The following is a 23,625-nucleotide window of genomic DNA, read 5'->3' as shown; positions in this document are numbered from 1 at the left end:
TCAGATCATCTTCATGTTGAACTTCCTGGCTCCTCCTTGGCCCGTGGTGGTTGTGGGGCCATCCACTTTACGGAAGGAGTACTCCACGGAGAAGTTGTTCTTGTGCTGCCCCCGGCCCCGGCTCCACACAAAGAGGAGCAGGAAGCAGAAGAGCACCACCCCGAGGAAGGTGATGCAGCCCATGGCCGTGGAGACCAAGATGGTCTTGAGGTCCAGTGTAAACTTTAAGAAGACTTGTGTGTCATTGTGGTAGGTGTCGTTGAACTCGCTGAGGTACAAAGTCCGGTTTGCATACAGGGAGCCATCGGCCGGGTGCCCCTTGACCGTCAGGGTAGCAAAGTAGGTGTCGTTGCCACCTGCGTTGCTGGCAATGCAAATGTACGTGCCACTGTCTTGGACCTGGGCGAATCGGATCTCCAGCGTACCCCCTGGCAGCACGATTGCCCGCCCCATGCTTCTGGTGGTGATCATGCGGTGCTGGGGGGAGACCCACATGATGGAGGGGTCTGGCTCCCCATCCGCCCGGCAGAGGAAGGAGACGGACTGTCCTTCCCGGACCGTGATGTGTTGCAGCTTCCGGTCCCTTATTTTGGGCTTTTGGCAGGTGAAGTACTCAAAGAGTATGGAGTCCGGGAAGTCGCGCAGGGCATTGCCCTGTATCTCGGGTGGTGAGGAGCACATGGGCTGCTGCCCGTCGAAGTTGAGTGTCTTCCGTCGCTGTAGGATCCAGAGGAGGCGGCAGTCACAAGCCAGGGGGTTCTTGTCCACACGCAGCGTCTCCAGGGTGTTGACAGAGTGGAAGGTGCTCTCCTCCAGTGTGGAGAGGAAGTTGCTGGAGAGATTGAGGAGCCGGATTTGTCTCAGGCCGGAGAAAGCCTGTGGCTCCACAGAGACCAAGAGAGCACCCACAATGTGGAGTTCCTGGAGCCGGATTAGGTCTTTAAAGGAGCCCTTCAGCACAGTGCTAATGGGGTTGTAGGACAAGTTCAGGTATCTGAGGTACACCAGGTTCCTCAAGGCAGCTGTGGGCACGGCTGTGATGTTGGTGTAGGTGATGGAGAGCGAGGTGAGGTTCAGACCCTGGAAGCTGGTGGGGGAGATGTCTTCCAGCAGTGGCCAGTTGTCAATCTCCAGCTGCAGGAGGTTGTAGAGCTTCTTGAAGTTCTGGTCCTCCAGCGTGGAGATGCTGAGGTGCCGGAGCCGGAGCACCTCCAGGTTCTGGAGGTAGGACAGTGACTCTGCCGAGAGGGAGGTCAGGTTGCATTTCTCGATGGTCAGCTGCTCCAGGCCGAGCAGCCCGGAGAAGGCCCGCTGGGAGATGTACACCAAGTCGTTATCACCTACCTCCAGGCTCTTCAGGTTTCGCAGGTCCTGGAACATGTAGTCCAGCAGGATGACAATTTTGTTCTCGCTAATGTCCAGGAGGGTGAGGTTGGTCAGCTTGGTGAAGACTCCTGGGGGGATCAGCTTGAGCTGGTTCCCTCGCAACCGCAAGGTCTGCAGGTTGAACAGGTTGCTGAAGGCGCCCGGCTCCACATTGGTGATGATGTTCTCGCTGAAATCGAGCTCCTCCAGCAAGGGGTACGGGGAGAGGTCGCCTGGGTTCAGGCAGCGGATGCGGTTCTTGTTGAGCTCCAGGATCTTGGTCTCGGTGGGGATGCCCTCGGGGATGGAGGTGAGCCGCTTGCGATGGCACACCACTGACTTAATCTGAGGAGCGCACTCACAGCGGGCTGGGCAGGCTGCGACCAGGGCAGTTCTCAGGAGGATCAGGTGGAGGACCAGGACTGGGAGCCAACATGTCATTGTGTAGAGCATGGTCTCATGGGCTCACTACCATTCTCCCATGCACCTGGAAGGAAGAGAGAAATGTGGCATTAGCAAATGGGCTAAATATGCCTCACAAACAGCGTGTACCATTTTGAAAACAGGGAAGCTGAGGCAGAAGCAAGAGCAGAGATTTGCAAGCGGATACAAGACAGGAGACTCACATCTCAGCCTCTGCCCCCCGCAACTCACACCAGCTCTGCCGCCACCGACGGTGCCCATTCCTCCAGGAAAGTGCTGCTCTCACGGAGCTAAACAGGGCCAGCGCTCGGCTAAGCAACGCGATCTGCGCTCTAGCTGATGAGGTGTCCCCAGAGCCTGCGGACGGAGGTGGTTGCATCTGTGACGTTTTTGGTGGGCGGAAGGCAGCATTTGCACATGTGCATGTGCAAGCATAGGAGACCGTGTGCATGAAGGGGGGGTGCATACTCATGAGAGCATCCTGGGATAACAGGGCACCCAAACCGTCCAGTATCGCTGCACAAGCAAAAAATGGTGTTAGCATCCCCCCCCAGCTGCCCCGGACCAAGCATTAGTGTGTAAAAGCCAGAGACCTGAGGACAGCTTAGGAGCAAAGAGAAGCAGCCTGAGACCCTGCAAACTTGTGATACAGCCTAGACACCACATCCTCCTTTGCACCCCATGGTGGCCACAAAAGCGTCTCAGCTGGTAGCACAAATACTTCCCTGCCATGGTCCTATAGCCTTTCCTCCAGGCGCAGTCTGTCCTGCTGACACAAAGTCCTGCAGGACGGGGGATGCTCCCAGCCACACGTATGGGGTGGTCCTCCCGGCCCTGGCAACTTGGAGCCACCCTTGGCAGAGTGAGATTAAGAAGTCTGCAGACTGCAGACACAGTCTTCATAGATTATGGATTAATATCGACCTTCTGAATCATAATGCACCATCCTTATGGCTTAGCAACCGCTGCCCTCATTTTGGAGGGATTAGCACTTTCCCACCAGTTTCCCTTTTCTCTGCTTTCCCCTTCCCCACTCTCTTTTCCCTTCTTCCCCCAACCTGCCCGGTGCCCCAAAGCCCTGTCAGGAGCTGTGGTGCACTGCCTTCTCCCGCAAACCCTCTGACCATAACTCAGTGCATCCGATGGTGGCCAGGCAGGGCCAGGTTTCTCCAGAGCGTGCTGGCCGATGGCGGTCCTGGCATGAGAGCAGGCAGCCTCTCTCCTGCCCATCTCCCTGCCACCAGGGACATGCCACATGTGGCCGGGGCTGGCAGGTCTGGCACAGCCCGAGGGCTAACATCTCCCTTATTTTGCAAGAGGGGAAACTGAGGCACAAAGAGGGAGGTGGCTGTCTTCACCTCTGCAGGGTGATGGTGTATCTGGGGCTGGTGAGGTTATGCTGCTACCTGGGGTTTACTGAGAGCAGAGCCAGACCCATGGTTAGCCTTAGCTATGTATTTTGGATATGGCACAAGCTTGACAGGTCTCAGCCCAGCTCTGAGAGGTGAAAAATACAGAAAATACCCCAAAACACCTGAATGAATGAGAGCTCTCTGTCCCTTTTCCAAGAATGACTTAGGCACAGATTTAAAAAGGTATTTAGGGAGTCTGGATGCTACTGGGGAACCACTCATTACCTACCTTTTTCTACAGTTCTGGCACTGTGGAGGCCTTTGAGCTCTCAGCCCATCTGCCACTAGTGCCACGCGTCCACCTGGTCTGGACAAAGCAAACCTAGCCGCATCCGTGCCCGTTCCCGAGACTCCTGGGTCCGGCTGCCCGGGAGCCGGGCGATGAGGCAGTGGGAGCAGGACCTGAGGTCAGGAAGTCTCATTTTTTTTCACACCGCTTACTAATGCCACCAGTTTAGGCTGGGGTCGAGCTTTCATATAATCCAAAGAGCTTCAGCAGCTCTTGCTTTGGCCCCCAACAGAAATACGGCTCCTCATTGCCTTTCTTGCAGCATTTTCATTCCAGGACTGTGCCTCTGGGCAGAGCTATTTCTCTCCGGTTTTCCTCCCCTCCTGCTGTTCCCGCAGGGGAGAGCCAGCGTGGGCCCCTCCGGCCCCCTCCTTCCCACAGCGACACAGATTTTAACAAGAAGAGAAAATGGCAGGGCATGAATCAATTGTTATATGAATCAGAGGATGGTAATGAGAAGCGAAAATGCCACGCTGGGAGTAGGATTTGCTGACCATGCGGAGAACGTTCCAAGGACTGGAAATGGCAGGAGCGCCTGCTCCGGACCCAAGAATGGTGCTGCAGGAGCAGAGGTTGGGGCAGCCCTGAAATGACCCTGAGGCTGTAGCAAGACAGGGACACTCCTGCAGCCACGTACAGGGGACAGACAGGGTGCAAATGGCTCAGCTTGGGTCTGGGTATGTTCCTCACCCCCTTCACTGATGTGCTTGGGGCGTGATGCCTCCGTTCCCACCACCTCATCTGGTGCTGGAAAAGGGTCTCCATCCATCACTGGGCCAACCCAACCCACCGCGGCAGCTCCCTTTGCACACGTGGCCACCTCCTCCTCCCCGGCCGCCTCCTCCTCCCCCTCGCTGGGACACATTTGCTTTGCACCTCCTTGCTAATGTGTCTCTTTGTCTGTGCGTCTTATCAGCGCGAGGCAACAACAGCTCGCTCCCTATCTGCTGCCTATATCTGCAATATTTATCTACGGGCCTCTGCGCTCCTCCTGCTCTCGCTGCACCAGCACTACCTCTTGCAGCAGAGTCCGTCTGTCTCCCGGACATCTCCATTCCCACAGCCTTGGACCTCGGCCCGGGGCACCTCGTAGCGGCAGCAGCCAAAGGACAGCAGCTCCTCCGGCTCGGCACAAGCTACCAGGGATTTAACCTCTTCCCTGCCTTTAATCCCATCGAGCGGCTCTCAGGCTGATTGTGAGCAATGCTGGAGCTCAGCCGCCCCCGGAGAGGTCGGTGGGATGCAGCTAGTTGGCTCTGGCTTTCAGTCCTGGTGAAAGCTGCTATCTCGGGTGATTGGAGTTGATATTTTTAGAATGAAAGGGAGGTTGGAAAAAAACCCTGCTTGTTGACTTTTCTACCGGTGTAGATTTTTTTAAGGCAATTTAAAGCAGTTTTATAGACAGTTTTATCAAAAGTGACATGAAACTAGCTGCTGACACCTTCCATTTACTAACTCTTTCCCTCTGCCTGCCTTCTCTATTATTCACATTTTCAATATCCAGTCCAACAGCAGTGCCATTCTTTCCTATTAAAAGCTGTTGCAAAATCCTGTGGGGGAGAAAAGAGAGGCCAGACTCACTCAGCACAATGGGAGGGACATTTTCTGATTTCTCACGCAGTTGCTACAAAAATCTTTTCTTTGCCTGGCTCTCCTTGGGTGGGTGAAGGTTGGTGCTCCTGCRCCCTGCACTGCTGCCCAGAGCAAAGGCTTGAACAGGAAGAGCATCAACCAGCTCCCCGGAGGTGGTGGGAAGCCCAGCACACTGATGCGGAAGCTGATCCCATCTCCCACAGCACTGGGAAGAACTGGTGACAGCACTGGGACAAACTGGTGTGCAATACCGGCAAGAGAGCTGAGCTCATGCTGGCTCCTGTGAAATCCAAACTGTGTCCCTGGGGCAGTTTTGCCTCTCAGTTCAGTAATTTTTTGGCCAAGCCTATGCATGAAGAGCCCTCTGGCATGCTCTCCCATGTGTCCTCTGCCCCTTCTTCTCCCTCTGGGCTTGTGCAGCTCCCAAAATGCAGTTGTGTCCAAGCCTGACATGGTGTGGGGCATCAATCACCCACCAGGCAGGTGGCACAGGATGGAGTCAAGATGTCATGACGTCCATGGGCGCCATAATTCGTGCTAGGATTGCCTTGGTTTCTCGTGTTTGAGCCCACCATGGCACTGCCACCTGTCTTTGCTCCCCACACCGCGTGTTGCCCTCCCTCTGATCCCATCCAAGCTCAGTGGCAGTCTCTGAAAGTTCAAAAGGCAGGATTTAAAGAGGTTTTGTGCTTGGTTTAAAGGGTAATGGAGGGAGAAAGAAGGAGCYACTGCTCCTCAGATCTCTTCACTACCAGGAGCTATACAAGAGAGACTGTGGCTCTTGGCGGGGAGCTGTCAGGGGCCAGGGCCATCTCCCAGCCCTGGGTCCCCTCCTGGGCAGGCAGCGTGTTCCCATCCTGCCCCTTCACTAGTGAAGCCACGGAGAATGGCTGCATGGGGAGTGGAGGGCCGGTGCCTCTCCCAAACCTCGAGCTGGCTTTCTTTGGCCGGTGCTTCTTGGCGCTTGCCATGCTCGCCTGGCCGAGCTCCAGAACAGGTAATTACATCCCACTCCTGGAGTCATCCTGCGCCATTTGGCCAGTGAGCTCCCTGGATGCCTGGCGAAGGCCTTGGCTCTTTGTCCCCTCCACTGAAATGCTGCAGAGCAGCTCCAGGAGCGACCACGCTCCCCCAGGCAGAGCRTCTCTAAAACACCTCACACCTCTACCAGCTCCCTGTGGGCTCCTTGCTTGGACATACTTATCTGCCATGGGGTTGGCAGATGTATGACAGACACTTGGCTTTATTCAGGCCCTTTCCTGAGCTCCTGAGCCTTGGAGAAACATCTCCAGCAGGTGCACGGACCAGGGTGTTCATTACAATACAAAAGCCCCCTGTTATCTTCCCTCTCCCACCACACTTGGGTCCAGGAGGTACAGTGCCCTATGGCATCTGAGCCGAGACTCAGCAGCAACTGGCTCTGCCACGACAGGCAGTGCAGGCTAGGAGGGCTCTGCCTATGCTCCCCTACCTTTCTTGAGCACCCTTTCTACAGCTGGGGAAACTGAGTTCATGGTGCCCACACTCACACCGCCGCTCACGGGATGCGACGCCTCAGACGAACCCCTGAGCTCCAGCACCTCTGAGCCAGCACCCAGCACCCACCCCACCAGCTCCCTGGTGCTCAAATGCCCACCAGCACCTTGGTCAGAACGTTACACTTTCTCCTCCCAAGGGGGCTGGCCGATAAAGGGAACGTCCTCGGGGGGGTACAGGTGCAGGGACATTTACAGCCCTCTTTGTGTATGCGTTGAGGGGAAGGATGCAATCTCAGTGGCTAATTTCCAGCCCTGATCCTATTATCCAAGCTGAGCAATTGTCTGGCAATAAAACCATTGCCCAGTGCAATTTAGAAGCCACAGGAGATTATCTTTTAAAGATTTTTTTATATGTCTTAATTTTGCCRCATTTCCCTTTCTCTTTAAATGAATCAAACAGAGGGGGAAAGCATTATGATTTTTCACACAGCTGCAGGTGGCAAGGAAAGGATTAATAGCCAGGTTGGATGTTGAAGCAGGTTTCCCTGCCGGGGGCTGACCGGCTGGGATCGGAGAGCCCACTGCTGCTGCCGTGATGCACCGCTGGTAGGTGACATTTCACAGCAGCAGGTTCCTGGGGCTTTTCTGGCGCCATGGTGGGACACCCAACCAGGAACAGAGCAATGCAAACAGCCTCACGCAGCTCTTCCTCTCTCCTCTCCAACTGCGCAACCCCTGCGCATGCGGCACTCTACCACCACTGCCATAGGACTGCTCAGGGCTGACTCGCTGCACCTGACGAGATGCTTTGCTGCATGTCTGATGACACGGGCTGCCCCATGGGCTTCACATGATGCCCGGGCACTGGAGAGGGGATGGGGGCAGTGCATGACTTGGGTCTGGAGTGGCTTTTSCTAGATGCTGTCTCACGGGAGCCTGCTCTCAACTGTGTCAAGAGCCATTTCGAGACTGGCTTTGCCTCACTGCCAGCCTTAGGAACTCAAGACAGCTTTACAGCTATGCATTTCCAACTTAATCTACTCGGTTTAAAAGGCTCTTCTCCTTTCCTAATAGCCACTAATGCACTTAGAAATGAGCTCCTTCCACCTTCACTAAGCTGCACGGGAAGGATGCACGCAGACACCAAGAAAAGAACCAGCAAACCTAGAAACATAGCCCGTGCTTGAACGCGGGGGCCAGACACTGCTGCCCGTCCCAGGCTGGTGGTTTGGGGGCGACCGCGGTCTGCAAAGCCTGGCCGTGCCCTGCACCCACTGGACCTGACCCCAGATGGGAGAGCGGATTAGCGTGCCAGCTATCTGTTAATTCCTCTGTTGCGTTCATAATAAATGAGCCCTCCGTAACTGTACTCCACTTTTGGTTACTACTTTGGCCACCTGATCCTCTAAACAAAGGTATGAACGTGCTTGGGTTATTTTACCTGGTTAAAGGCAGCAAGGTGAGTGGGAGCTGAAGCTCCTGCGCTGTCCTTCCACCTCCAGAAACCACAGCAGAGGACCTAGCCAGGCACCGCAGCCTGTGCTGTCCCGAAGCCCTGTCCCGTGAGCACCTGGGAGAGCAGGGCACTGCCCCGATGGCCTCACCAAAGCCCACGGTGGGTGATTACCAGGTGCACTGCCTGGGCACCCATCTTGCCCATTCAGATGAGGACATCCAGAAGCGGCATAACAACACCTGACCCCCAAGGCTGTTTCCAGCTGCAGAGACGCCAGGTCCCTTAACCCTGAAGTGGCAACYGGGGGCTCCAAGCAGATCCCATCTGGCACGAGCAGATCCGAGTGGARGAGAGCAGCGTGATTTATTAATAGCTCATTACTCTGATATTATGGCATTCTCCAGGGCTTGCCTGGTCTCTGGGGAGCAACGCCAATTAAGACTCTATTTGAAGGCCTAGATAGAGGCTCTTCTTTGCATTTAATTTATTTTTAAAAATAACACGCCCGCTGCATGCAGGGATGAGGAATTGAGCCAGGAAACTCCAAGGCTCAGGGTTTCTAGCACAGTGCAGACATGGTCCCACTGCATACTGGAGGCCACAGATTTGATAGACAGGGAAGGGGAGGGAACTGCATTTGGCCATTTAACTTCTGTGCCCCAAGGACACCTGAAGGTTCACCTTGGAGAGCAGTCCCCCTCCCTTCCAAGCCATGACATATTGCCATCAGCTCCGTTGTGTCCCAGCCACCRACAGCACAATATTTCCTGAGACGCACAGGTTAGCATGCAGGAGAAACCTTCAGTCTCATATTTCCTGACTCTCAAATGCTCAGTTACCTTAACAGACAGCCAACCAGTTCTGCGGGTGTGTTTCTGCTCTCTCACACCACCACTTTAAATAAAAAGGGATGGCAAGGTTTCCCCCACTTTAAATGACTGATACTTCAGTGGTAAATATTCAGCACTCCTAACTCCTCCAAGAGCTGCTTCTCCTCAACTTTGATTTCTCTCCTTTTCTGAATAAAGGCCAGAAAATAAGCCAAGTTTGACATTTCTAGGTTCTCCTTTTTTGACATCATGCAAGTACAAATACTTCTGTAAAAGCAATGTCTTGTTTTATTCTTCCATCTCCTCGCAGAATTCAAAACAGTCCTGCTTAGACTTTCTTTAAAAAACCCACACTTCCTTTGTTTAAGACAAAGCACACGTATATTTCTCCTTCTCAGGAATCTGCTTCAGGAAGTTAGGGGCACCCAAAGAGGAGGTTATGTGCTCTAAACCAAGGCTGTTGATATGGCAAGCTGCTAAAGCTTTCCCAGGGATACCATGTTTAGAGGCGCCCATAATGGGTTCAATAAAGTCCTTGTGTAATGGAGGGACCCCAGAGGAGGATCGAGAAATCTCCGTGTAGGAAGGGAGCAAACAGGGGGACAGAAAGCAATGCTTAGACCACCAGGCGCTTTGGAAAGGCTCATCCCCAAAACACCGATGCTGCAGAGGAGAATAATGGGGTGATAATATAAACACCCCAATGAACAGATGATACGGGGGTGGCAGTGCCATCTTGCTAGTGACAGCACTTTCCAAACTTAGCAAGGGACAGGAAAAGGCACTTACAGGGATCACATGAATACCTACATCAACTGAGAGCCAAACACTCCTGAAAACACCCCCTACACCCTCCCCAGGCAGGTGATGAGATGCCCACTTACTGCTGTCGGGCTCAGAGTCCGCAGCAAGCCCCTACCCTGGTAGTGAGATGTCCCAGCTGCCTCACCACAGCTGCCCTCACTTTGTGGTTGCTATTCCCAGCCTGTGCTAGTTTTCTGTGCCAGCTCGTTTGCAGATAAGACAGCAATATAAATGCTGCACTGCCACCCCAGCAGCAGCCRTACAGATGGCAGTCTCTTCTATGCATGTCCTGGGATTGTGATGAACACCCTTGTACAATACTATCACCCCAAATGAGAATTCCCAATCATCCTGAGTGCTGTGTTTTTGGCTGGGTTTCCGAGACGGATGGAGAGGCCGAGTAAAATGAGTCATTCCCTGCCTAAGTGACGAGGGGAAGGATATTTCCCCTGGCTGTGGCCCGTTTATAGCTTGCCGAGAATGTTAATGGGACAGTGCCGGACTCATCTGTCAGCACAAGCTCTACGCGTTTCCTAGTCCCAGAGTATCAACTAGACAAGATCTTGATTAACAAGAATGTGAATATGGTTGCATTAAGCAGGCTTGATGGCTCATTTGGGACTCAAACCATTCATAGCTGCTGGCACAGGCTTTGAGCGGAGGATGGGTGTGCTGAACACAAATGCCAAGAATACCCGCAGCCACGTGCCAGGCTGAGACATGACTCCAACCTCTGCTTCCTAGGTTGAGCACTGCACATGAAACTTTGCTCAGGTCTCCAAGCAAGCCCTTAGCCAAACCTCCAAGGGACAGAGCAGCTCGGTACCAGAAAGTCAGCCAAGATCACCAGCCCTCTGCCAAAGCTCCAGTCCAGAATTTGGTTCCTTTCTGCTTCTCCTCCCAACCCACAAGGACAGATGCTACAAAAAGAGCATCTTAGATCTTAGGTCATCAATCAACAGGGGTCTGAACATTTAAGGACTGATGGTTGCTGCTTCTTTTAGACAGCAGAAAGCAAAGGCTGGTGTCTCGTGTGGTGTGTTGTCTGCAGCTCTTCCTATAGCTCGGCTGTAATATGCCCGGGGCTGGGATGTGCCACTGAATGTCTACTTTCTGCATGCACAGAAGCACACTGAGGCTTGCTTGGAAACTCTCCTTCCTGGTCTTCATTGCCTCATTTGCTGCAGAATAATCCCTCTGTTTGCCCCCAGGCAGGAGAGGACTAGAGAGGCCCTTCATGTTCCCATTTCCATCTGTTGTGGTAAAGGCTTCGGTAGAGGCACAATCTGCACATAAATACGGCCTCTTTGGGGACCTGCTGTGGGTTGGAACATACTCTGGCTGCACATCGCCAAAAAGCTCCACTTCAAAGGCTTCCATCTCAAAGCCAAAATGTTTCTTCTGCCAGTTCATCTGGTCCCATTTCCCCAAGGACAGCAATTTGCTGGGATGCCTGGAGGGGAATCGCATGGGTTGTTCTGGTGCTGCTGTAACCGTTTGCTCTGCACATGGCCTGAGATGGGATCTGGCCATGTGAAGAGGTGGTGATTAGGTTGTGTGCTGGGATCTTTGCACGTAGGGACTGGTAGCTCTGAGGTTTTAAAAGCTGACCAGCCTCTCACTTTGGTAGGGTAACATTACCTCTTTTCATCTCTCCCAGCTACATTGGCCAAGTCCTTAATTCCCCTTCCCTGCCCAACTTTGCTTTACTCTGTTCTCTGTAGAAGAAGAGAGCTTTACCTTAGCTGCTATGGAGTGAGGAGGGTTTATTCATAATTTAGCTGGTGTTTATGCCCTTTCAGACCTTGCAAGGATGCGACCTAGGAGCTTCAAAAGCCCACAGCAAGCAGGTCCCTCCCTAGCATCCTGGTGGCATTGCTAGCTGAGGAAGGCACGAGGCAACATGCTCCTGAGCATCTCCGGAAGCCTGTGGGAAGCCTCCTTTGGCCCTCAGTTCTCTGTTTTGAGAGATCAGGAATGATCCCGGCTGCTGTCTGCAGATACGGAGACGGCTGTGGTCTCTGCCGTCACTCCGCACTTCCCCAAATCCCTCCACACTTCTTCCCCTCGCCTGCCCCCGCTCCTTCTGCGTTTCTCATCTCGTTCACGCTGCAAGTTGTCCAGGATGGGAAGCCTCGCTCGGAAAGAAAGTCACAAATATCACAGCAAACTTGGCGCAAGAGGCACCATGAACAACCGCTCGATAATTCACAACGTGACAAAGCGCAGGAGCAAAGTACAACCCCACACAACATAATGCCAGCGCCGTCGGGCAGCCCCGCAGCCCCAGCCACGTCCTTCCCTCCCCGCCAGAACCCCCCGTGCCCTCAACTAAGCCAGGCAATGAGGAGCAAGACCAAAAGACCCCGAATATAGTTTTCGGGATGTAAAGGGAGAAAAGCCRGTGTTTCTGGGATGTCTCCTTCTTGCTCAGCTCTTGCTACCCCTGACAGGGGCCGGCAGGATTAAACCCTGCAGCACCGGCAGGCACCCGTGAGCCTGTGGGGGGCTTCAGGCCATTTTTCTGAACTGACGGAGCAAATTTCTGAGCCCAAATGTGAAGCCGGGGATTTGAATTGTTTTTTTTTCCCCCAGCTGAGGCCACGAATGGCTTTGCTTGCTGTCTCTCGTCCCTTCAGAGACGCGGTGGAGCATTAATTATTATAGAGATCGCCCAACGCTAACAGCTTTGCTGGGAGTATTAAAGCGAGGACCAAAGGCGACCGTGCTGTTTGGTGGCTCGGGGCTTTCTCCTGCCACCACCCAGAAATAAACCGGTGGCTCCTGATGCTGTATTTAAGCGGGTTGGCTCATCTCAGAAAAAAACAAGGGGTTTGGGGCCATACTGAGCTTGGAAAAGCCCCACGAGTGGGCCGGGTGGTGGAGGCACCGTGGGGCTGCAGCGCCCCCGCTGCCCCCAGACACCACTGAGCTCTGCCCGAGCAAAGTGCCTCCTTTATCGCACGCATTTCTCCCTGAAGAGAGGGAAAAGGGGAGCGGAGGAGGAGGCGAAGAGGGGGCGAGAGGCGCTGTGTGGAAACCCTGTCGCAGCAGGCCAGGCCAGGCTGGGCCATGGCCGAGCCTCCCGTGTTGCCTAGCAACCAGCAGGGCTGGGCGGGGGTGGCCGGCCAGAGCCGTGGGGCTGCAGGGACCAGCCTGTGGGGGCTGTGGGGCCAAGGCTGTGGGGCTGGGGCCATGGGGCCTGGTTGTTGTGGGGCTGTGGGGGCCAGGGCTGTGGGGCCATGAGGCCAGGCCTGCAGGGATCAGGCCTGCGGTGCTGGGGCTGTGGGGGCCTGTGGGGTTGTGGGGCCAGGGCTGTGGGGCCGGGGCTGTGGGGGCCAGGGCTGTGGGGCTGCAGCTGTGGAGCTGCGGGCATCGGGGCTAGGCCTGTAGGGCTGCAAGGGCCAGGCCTGCCAGGTTTTGGGGGCTGTAGGGCCAGACCATGCCCTTAGCTGCCTGGCTCTGCCCTTGGCCGTGCGGAGACGTGGCAGTGCTGCACACTGTAGGGAGTCCACGAGCTTGAGGCCCATCTGCAACCAGCCCAGAGGCTCTTCTTCAGAAGGGGCTCAGATGAAACACTGCAAACTGAAACATGCTGGGAGTTTTCCCCCAGGCGACGTTTCTGTCCTGTGGTTTGAAGTCTTCGCTGCAGGTTCCCTTTAAAGGGGTGAATGGTGAAGGCTAAAGCATGCCCGCAGGCTGCGATAAAGCAGATGTTATGGCAGGAGGCTTTATCACACCAAGATATTAATGTGAATGTGACTGATTCCAGGTCAGGGGAGCACCTCTGCTTCTGCAAAGTGAATGGGATTAGCAAATCCGGGGAGGGAAGCACATGGGAAATCCCAGGCATTACAGCAGGACAGATGGAGCCCTGCCCAGATGGACAGCGGGGACGGATGCCTCCCCAGGCACCTGCACACCTCGTGCCGACCGCAGCAGAGTGCAGCGCAGCCGGACTGCCGACGGTGTAGGGCAGCTGCTCACAGCTCACGATGATCATGAGACAAATGCTGAACCGCACAGCCCTGGGGAAGCCCTAGTGCTCTGGTCATGGGGGGCATCCTGGCTCCAATAATCAGCACAATCACTGACAAGGGAGAGGACAACTAATGCCCATACTTGGCACAGCAACAGCGGTAAAGGGATCCTTGAGATGTGCAGGCTTACAGGGTGGTTGATGATACTGGATGTCTTTTTTCCAGATCACCTTACAGGGAAAGGACTCACCTAGAGGCCTGTTTCTCCCTGGGCCCTGTGCAGAATTGCTCCTCTCTTCTCACAGCAAGCTCCAAGGGGAAGAGAGCATGTAGAGAGCAATTAAAGAGCCTGCCAGCATCCCCCAAATCTCCATTAATAAGGCAGCAGAGACAAGCCAGAAGGAGCCAAGACACAACAACCTCCAATACACTTATCTCCTGCCCCCAAACTCCCCCTTTATTCAAGGGCATCAGAGGAGCAGCCTACCTGCCAGAGAAATACTTGTACCCAACAAGCATGTGACTTCCCAAGAGCCCAGGATTAAACTGGCAGGGGAAAAAACATTGGGATAGAGGAACAGCTCAGCCCTGAGTTGGGGAGCTGAAGGGGGCAGCCACGTGAGCCTTCCCCAGCTTCAGAAGTGCCACCAGGAAGCCCAGAGGCAATATATGCATGTCATGTTGCACCTCTTTTCGCTTCATCCCTGGCCAGGCACGACTTCTCTGCTCCTGTTCAGCGCTGAGCGTGGAGCAGAGCCACACGTTCAAAGAGGCTCTGGCACAAGTCCATAGCTCTGCACCCAAGGGGAAGATGCACGTGGGGAAGGATTAACAAGGCACCTCATGTTCCTACTGAAGTTCTCTGTGCCCAGATTAAACCTGCTGCGAGAGGGGAACACGGCATGCTTTGATAGAGGGATTAGAAGGTTTTGCTACTGCTCTTGGGAGTGCCCCTTCTGAGCTGCTTTGTTGTGCGGTGCCGAGGCTCCTGTGCGAAAGGCAGCGGGTAACCCTACACCTCCTGCAAACTTCTGCTCCCTTTCTCTGCTACCACAAAGAGCTCTGCTCTCTGCTTTCTGGGATGCCAGCTCCTTGCTGTGGAAGGGTTTAAACTCAGACTGGACTTTGGTGTAGACGCAGGGGAGCAGGATGCTGGGGAAGTGTCCTGCTTCTCCCCACCCACCCCTGTAGTCCCTCCCTTCCTATTAGCTTCCCAAATCCAGCTCCTTCTTCCTTCCTCACCACTGCAGCAGAGGGGGCCCTGCTTTCCACATAGCCATTAGCACCCCGAAAACAGGCCTCAACTTTGCAGGGACACTAAAGTTTGCAACTGCCTCATGCACCGCACTGCATGGCACGCTGCTGTCAGTCCGCAACCTGCTGCAGTGTCCCAAGGAAACCCTGGACCTGGTCCAAGGTCTCAGCCTGCCTTCAAGCCTCTACTCCAAACCCCTCACAACTTTTCCCACCCTATGGAGAAGGAGTTTCATCTTCCCAAGGGCCTGGCAAATACCTCTCCACTGGCTGTAATACTGCCTCCATGGCCAGAAACCAAACCAGTATGTTAGCAACACCATCTCACTGCATGTGTGTAGCACAAGAGCCTCGAGCATGGTGGGTACGGACTGCACCAGATAAACTCCAGCCATAGTTTTCCAGCACTCAGCAGCACCCTACTCGCTTCTAAAGGAAGCTTCTGCTTCTCTCCCCTGTTTTACCCTATGTCCTAGCTCCTATCTAATGCCAGTGTAACACTGATAATTCACACCAACATCTGCCCCCCCCAGCACAGACAGCCTAACACAAATTCACTGAACATTTTTTTTAATAAGATACTGTATTGCAGCACTAGAAAAAAATGTGAATTTTCCATGCACTTTCTACATGTCTTCATGCACTGTCTACAGTTTCCTGGTCATGCTCTGTTCTTAATTAAGCGCCCTAGGAATCCACGTGCAGTCTCCTAACACTGATGACAGACCGAGGTAGGAGACAACATGCACAGCTATGGACAATAATCTATCTACTGCTTGTGATGTGACTGCTGASTGTTAAACTGAGCCTCCCGGACTCCTGCAGCCTGTTTGCAAATGTTCGCTGCTGCCCTGTCTAAATGCACCTCATTCTCACCACGTAGACGAGGCCACCTCTCCTGCTCCGACTACCTGACATTTTTCCTTTCTTCGCTACGTGACTGGCAGAGCTCCGAGTAGGAACAGATTTCTCCACCTGATTAGGGCAGCAGAAACAATACAGCTTATGCTGGGGAGTGGAGGAGATTAAATCAGAGCTGAGACATAAACAAAGAAACAGAAAACCCAGAGGTCAAAGGAGGTCAGTGATTTTCCCCGTATGTTGCTCCGACGAGACTATAGTGATCAGGCAATTAGCAAACCAAGCGTGAGAATAATCCAGCTGAAGCAGAGAGAGGGAGAGCACCGGGGGTAGAAAGAAAGAAAATCAATCACCAAATCTAATGGAGAATTATCTAACAGAGAATTATTCCTAATCCCATCAGAATCTGGCTGGGAAACAAATTCTCCTGTCTCTGCCACTCTCTGTGCATCCAGAAATTGTTTTTTCTAGGTCATTTTGTTTGCAGGTTATGTTTGCCTGCAAAATAAAAAGAGAGCTTGAGCAGGTGGGATGATGAAGGGAAGGTCTGAAAGAGCAAAAGGGGAAAACCAAAGCAGAGAGGCACAAATGGCCACGATGGGCTAAGGGGTAGCCTCAAGAACTGCATGCCCCTGCCCTCCTCATGAGGGAGGCCATGGCTGCTGCTTGACAGACAGCCTTGCACATGCTGACACCCATGTGCCCAAATGCGAGAGGCCCCAGGGAGAAGGGAGCATGCTGGCCGGCAGAAGAGGCAGCCTGCGGGCCGGAGGAGCCCTTTTGGCCAGGCCCCGGAGCCCTTCCCATCCATTTCTCTTGATGTGCGTCTGTCACGTGGCACCTACACGTCCATGTGTTTCGAGTGCCTCCTGCCCCAGCACTGCTGAGGTACGCAACTTGGTGACCCAGAGCTGACTTGTACAGGTGAGACCTGAGATGAACACCCTTTTGAGGGGCTCTTTCAAATCTTTCTTCACTTGGGGATTTGCCCACCTATGCTGCAGCTGAAGAGAGCCAGAGGCTCCTGCCTTGAGCTCCTGGATTCTCCCCTGGACTTGCCCAGTGGAGGCACCACCTCGGTTTCCACAGAAGCCAAACAGAGCTAACATCACTGCCTACCTTCGCAAGGAAATTCCTGCTAACATATCTGATAAGAGCATATGAAAACCTTTGTGATTCTTGGAGGAAAATCATTACACAGGTGTACAGCATCTGAGGACAATGCGACTGCTGTGGCAGTAGGGTCAGATGGCTTCACACCTCCTTCAGTTACACTGTACCTACAGCTCCTGTCTTCCTTGACACTTCTTCCTTCTCCTTTCTCACTTCTCTCTGCCATCTTATCTGGCTGGGAGATTCATTTGGGCAAAAGCTTCCATAAGATTTAAAAGAGCTGCCCACCCCACCTGGCTACCTTCCCTCTCCTGCTTGCCTTCACCCTCCCAGGCCATGATCACCTGGCAACCCTTAGAGCAAACTCCAAATCATTTCTTAATCCCTCCTCAGTGGCAGTCATTGAAGGTCTCAGATGAGCTCTGTATTACAGGTTCTCCTAAGTGCCTGCTACACATCATCAGGAAGTGCTCCAACAATTTGGTTCACACATGCACCAGCCTGTTCCTAAAAGGCTGCAGCTCAGCAGAATAGCCTGGTGAATGCCCCAAAAATGGGGTTGTGGCTGGAGTTTACCAGTACACCAGGCGGGTGAACGCCCTAGCCATGATTACATGCTGCTTCTCAACATGAGAAACAGCTCAGCAGCTCATTGCTGGCTGGCAGAGAACTTATGTTCTGGATACTCTTACTGAACATGCGAGACTTGCCTGTCCCAAACCAATGGGATCACAACCCACTTGAAACTGCTCAAATAGAGGCACATTTTATTGACAACTTACAGAAATAGGGAGAGAAAGCATGAAATCAGAGATGACTGTATGAAGAGGCATGCACCTCCTGGATCACTGCAAAAAATGCCCCTAAGCATGACTTAAGGGACTGTTTAAAAAACATGAAAACCTTATATAGGAGTGAGTTATTTTGGTGACTGACAGCTGCAACATCTTATGACTTTCCTCCTGCTCAACAGCCTGAGGTCTAGGGGCCAGCCAAGAGGATGCTAGAGCAGCAAGATTGCACAAGCCTTCAACGGAGCCAGGTTTTACACTTTCTACCTAGCAAAACCCATGCCCGATGTCCTCAACAGCCATGACCACACAGGACACTCCACTTCCCTTTCACATGGAAACTTCCAGCCCTCACAACTGCTGAGAAAACCCAGAAACAAGGATTCCCTAATGAGCTAAGACACCAAGGAGGCAACTCAAAAGAAGTTACTGCTTATTTTTAGAGACAACCTCATGATTCTTGAGCACGTGGACGAGGCAATACTGCACAGGCAGCCACAGATTGGCTGCAATCTGCTTTTCTTCTTGATAGACATTATGTCTGAATCTCTATCTCCACAAGATGCTCCCATGAGAGAAGACATTTAGATACGACCACAACTTACAACATTTCAAAAAGGTCAACGCATGTACTAGAGAATGAAGCACAGAACCTATTGATAGGCAACAGGGACTTTGGGGAGGTAGTTAATATTCCATGAGCATCTTTATTTCTTTACCAAGGTGAATAACTCCTCTAAAATGACTGCTGGGGAATGGGGAGCAGAAAAGGTGGGGGTCTATATTCAGATTTCAACCCAAGGAGTTAGACTAAACCACCTTTTTCTCCATCTGGAACTAAATCTGAACTGTTATTGTGAAATGTTTGCTGAGAGCAAACCTGACCTGAATCTGAACAACTTCAGTAACTGTGGGACCACACTGGAACTATGGTATTGCTGACTTTGACCCTCTGCCTTCAACTGGCCCCCAAAATGTCTTGTTGCAAGGAAGCTATTCTGCTAGCATGTATCAGAAAACATTCAAATTGAACTTGGTTTTAGGTAGTGGAAGTTTTAATTGCACAAGCAGGGTTCAAAATTTTCTTTTTGCAAATACACAGAAGATTAAAAGATGCAGCTGGGTCCCACAGCCAAAGCCAACCAAAATGATGCCCATGCTGGCCTTGGCAGAGCGGAAAGCAAAGGTACTCCCCTTGAGACGGTCTCCCACATGCACAGTTACCATTTCAGGTTGGATCCTGGTATTGTATGATGGGGCTCTTCCTGGATAGTTTGCCAAAAACTTATACCCTTAGCTTTCTGTCACAAGTACTGTCTGCTGGCCATATCCCCCTTGGCTATCCTTGGTATCGCCTTGGTATCCTTGTCCATGAGCACCCATCAAGCTGGAAGAGGAAACCAAATGCTGTGAAGGTCCAGGAATAAGTTCAGAGGGCAGCCGGAGTCTAGGAGACTCCATCTGTAAAACTTTCACCTTCCATCTCTTCCATCAATTTGCAAATTACAGCCTCAGCAGCTCTGTGATTCACCCAGCTCTACCTCCTGCTGCCCCATCTGCACAGAATTAGGGCCCCAAGGTTTGGCCACACTCACATTTCTTCCCTCCTCACACTGCCACAGCCCTACTGCCCTTATATAGCATGACCTGGCCCAGCACCGGGAGCGGGGATGGGGAATCCTAACCCCCCAGGAAACATCCTCCTAGCATCTGTCATTTTTTACAGCCCCCCTCCACAATGTTGCTGAGAGATTTACAAAACACAAACCCATAACAACCCTGGCAAGCGCAGACACGACGGTCAGGCATGCACGTATCCTGGCTACGAGCATCGTGTCTTGGAAAATAGGGATATGCTCCTGGCACCAGCTCCTGCCGCCACAGAGACACAAATAAAGATCAGTAAATCAAAGAGGGGAAATATGCTCCTTCTTCTGCAGCCACTTCCCTTCCCTGTCTTCTTGAAAGTGAGGTCTCTCTACTTGCTTGTCACTTATCTCCCTCTCATCATCTGGTAGGGGTCTCCAGACAGCTTTGATTGGCATTGACTCTCTTCTCCAAACAGCTCAGCCCTCCTCTTACTCTCCCTCTCCATTTTGGGCCCACACATTGGTATCTCAGCTCCATTCAGTCTCCTGAGTAAGGCTTCTGCCAGCCTCCCTAGGCCACTTCTGCATGGAGGGAATTGCTCCCACGATGGGAGACTGCTGCAGATGGTCCCTGATGGGGCACCTACCAAAGCCAGGYGCCTACCAAACACAGCTGTGCCTGGGGAAATGGCCCAGCTTTCCCCAGCGTGCCATGCTTGGCCAGAGCCATGTGGAATGGGATGGACAGAACACAGCAGACCCTGGCAAAGCAGGACATCCCCAGGCTGCCCCATCCCTGGCTGACCGCAGGCTGTGCTAGGACACCCCCCCCCCCCCCATTCTTTGAGCATCTATTTCCCACAGAAACATCACCTGAAATGGCACCCAGCTCCAAATAGCAGGATGAACGTGCCACATTGTCACACGCTTGCCTGGAGAGGGGTCCCTGTGCCTTCACTCCTATCACCCGGGGAGTGCGCTGCAGGCAGTTCCATAATAAATGAAATACAGGAGCAGGATGATTAATAATCATAACAGAAAAGCATACGCTGTAATTATCCACCTTTCAGAAAGCTGATTAATGACACTGCTCGGGGGCGTGCAGAGAACTCGGTCTGGCACACAAATTCACTCTCGCCTTCCTGGCCTGAACCAGACAGGTCCTGGGTTCATCCCAGCAGGAGAAACGAGAGCCAGGCCTGGGTCTGGCCAGCAGCGTCCAGGCAACTCCCTCCCTGTGACTTCAGTTGTGGATTTTGCAGCAGCCTGAGTAGAAGTTGCTTCCCCACAGGCTTTGCCCCAGCAAATGACCTCCTTTGTCCACCTGGTCCAGCATTTCACTCCTAGTTAGATCTGGTCATCCTCGTTAGTTCATTAAACTCAGCATCTCAACACGATTGATGCCTCTAATCTAGCTGCCTGCACTGGATCCTTGATGGCAAAGTCTACTGCTAATTCCTYATCTGAAGCACCATAGCCCTGCGGTGCAAGGTGCTGCGCAAATTGAGGACAGCAAGGCAGTCCCTGCAGTGGATCTGGCCTCCCCAGAGGCTCAAACGACAGCTGCTTCCAAACTTGACCCTAAGGAAGGATCCTGTTCCCAAGTGCGCAGTCCCACAGGGAGCTGTCGCTCATGGGCAGTGGGGTGCCAGGGTGCTCAGCATGTCGGCGAGCTCAGCTACCCGGGGAGCAGCCAGCCTCCTTCCCACCAGCCCCACTGCTTGGAGATTGGCTGCTGGAAACAGCGGGTGCAAGGGTGAGGAGGGAACGGGAGGTGAGAGGGAAGGGGGCCCTGCAGCGCTGACAGAGGATCAGGGAAAAGGCAGGCTCTTGCTCCTTGCACGCTGCTGACAGCCAGGCACTGCTGAGGAGCTCTGGTCAGGAGAGAGACACATCATTCTGGAGGGTTTAATTTGACCAGACGGCTGGATTCGTAGGTAGGATGAACAGACTGACAGGCCAGACTGATGGACAGATGTCCGTTCTGAGGAAAGTGCGAGAGAGGTAGCTGTGGATGGGAAACGGCCCTTTCCCAGCAGGACCGCTTTGCTTTCCGCAGGCTAACAAGCTTGTAGCTCCGAGACCAAACCTCTTGGAGAAGAGGGGCATAGAGGGGTGAATGCCAGAGATCTCACGCCTCCAGTCTCCTGGAAAAACCTGCCTCAAGCAGTAATCCCAGGTAAGGGGCAAGTGGAGTGACAGCCTTCCTGAGACGGCTTTCTCTATGCCTTTCAGCTCCAATCAGCATCAATCCAGGGCTGAATGCATTTTTTAAGACCTGTCTACAGCTGTTGCATCTAAAATTTTATTCCCATTCCAATTATGATCATGGGAGCAGCCAGCAAAGAAAGCCAAATGCCATTACAGGGTGAAATAGTGCTTGACATCATTGCATTATATACCCTCATCCTGCCAGGCAGGAGTGAGACCAAACTACCTCTGCTTTAATGAGTCACTGAGAGGGGAGGGGGACTGGAGATGTCTTTGCAGTACTGAGTGCTACGGAGAGCAGATCCCAAATCCGCCATATCCAGGCAGCAAAACCTCTGCAAGGCACCTACCAGCATCCCCGAACCTGCATCCATGTCTGGAGGAACTGGGAAGAAAGCAGTGTAAGATGCAAAACAGCAGGATCCGGAGCTGCACCCAGCCATGCTCCGAGCGTGTTGGCTCCCCAGCCCGTTCCCAGAGCGCGGAAAGCTGCTCAGGTTTCAGCCTCTCAGCCCCTGCAGGACTTCAGCTGTGCCAAACCGACATTTCCTCAGGACTGGAAACTTCAGCGCGAAGTAATATTTGGAGCAAGACATGCCTGCATCAGGCACCAAATCCACAGCTTCAGGGCATCAGCTGTGGCTGTGGGATCAGAAGAGCATTTCCCTTCCTATATGCAGCCCCAAAGAGGCTCCCAGAAGGCAGAAACCTCCGTGGCAAGGAGGCAGGGCTGGATTTGGGAGACGGAGGAAGGGCAGAGCCCGGGTGAGCAGGGATGCTCAGAGCTGCGGCATGAACACGGTTGGTAGCCAGATTACAGCTCTCCAAGCCCATTGCCTGTGTCTAGAGCGGCGCCCAAGGCCAGGTGGACTTGTTTGCCCCRTTCTGCGGCCCGGCAGCAATTGCATCTCAGACCTTTCACGGATATCAGCTGCTGCCGGATGCAGCACCCGGGTGTAAACGCTCAACACGAGGCTGCAGGTTGTCACCTTGCTCTCGGCGGCTGCATGCCAGGAGCCATGCCGAGCCAGGCCACCATCCCTTGCTGGGCTCAGGCACGGCTCTGCCCCGTGGGACTGTATCATTTAACTCCCAGCCTGGCATCTTGACAACACAGAAAGGGCAAAGCCTCCAGAACTCTGCCTTCACTCCTGCCCTTTCCCAGAACTACGTGGGCTGAGCTGCCGGACTCCCAAATCCCTGTCCGCCTCTGCAAAACCTGTTTGCACAGCTCAGCTCCAGCCAGAGTACTACCACTCTTTGGAGCGAACCCTCCTCTGATGCTGTGTGAACGTCCTCCTGGGGCGATTAAAGCTGGGGTCCCTGCTCCTGTCTGTCCAGCAACCTCAAAGTGATTACCAGAGCTGAACATCTGTAACAGCCCCGAGCTTAGCATCGAATCATCACTTGAGTTACTTCTTGCACAATTTGGGGACATGGCAACGGCAAGAGATTTCTCAGCCGTTACGTCGAATAAAGCTCATGGCCCCAGACTTAGCAGTACTGAGAGCTTAAAGCTGCAAAGAGGAGGGCGGGGGGAGAGGAGGGAGCTAATACCACAAAGTAGAGATGGTAATGAGCTAGAAATGAGCTGGATTTCAAGCATCCCAGCATCAAAGGCTCCTGAGACGCTGGGTTTCACCCCAGCTCGTTAGAGGACCAAACGCAGAACACGCACTGATCCTGAACTGAGAGGCTTTTTGCACATGGCTCTTTTCAACTTCTGTGCTTGAGGGGAGCTGGAGAGGCATTTGCCTCCCTGCTTCTTGATCTCAGCCTGCCCTGAGGGCTACCGTCCTCTCCAAGATGACCAGCGCGGCAGCTGAAGGGGCAGGTTTACTGCCATGCCCGCAGACGCTCTCCGTTCTTCCTGCTCTGCAGGACAGGGCATGGATGCACAGGATTTTGTCTGCCAAACAGTGCCCAAACTCCCTCTCCTGTGCTCATCCCCCGTGTCCCCTGTGCTCCTCTGCTGGGCTTTACTGCCAGTAAGGAGGCTCGGTTCGCCCCCTCTGGCTCCTGCAAAGCCACCCAACGTGGGCAGGAGGAGGGCAAGCCCCCACCTTGGCGCCTCGCTCTGAGCCCCGGCGACCACTCACCGTTCTGCAGGTCCGGCTCCGCATCGGCATTTGGCTCTGCTGTGGCATTCGAGGCTGGGGAGGTTTAAATGGCAAAG

The 23,625-nt window shown here is 53.4% G+C and overlaps 1 protein-coding gene across 1 annotated transcript; it reads right to left on the bottom strand.

Annotated features, from left to right (window-relative positions):
- LINGO3 (leucine rich repeat and Ig domain containing 3) lies at positions 1-23,625 on the bottom strand. Its single transcript, XM_026076508.1, has 2 exons — positions 23,549-23,625; positions 1-1,852 (listed from the first exon to the last, which is right to left on the bottom strand). The coding sequence occupies exon 2, from the start codon at positions 1,816-1,818 to the stop codon at positions 1-3; it is 1,818 nt and encodes a 605-aa protein (XP_025932293.1). The 5' UTR covers positions 1,819-1,852; positions 23,549-23,625.

This window comes from Apteryx rowi, unplaced genomic scaffold (assembly GCF_003343035.1).
Source record: "Apteryx rowi isolate R43461 unplaced genomic scaffold, aptRow1 scaffold_433, whole genome shotgun sequence".
NCBI lineage: Eukaryota > Metazoa > Chordata > Aves > Apterygiformes > Apterygidae > Apteryx > Apteryx rowi.
Note: the sequence above shows the minus strand (reverse complement) of the source record. Positions and strands in the feature narration are given on the sequence as shown.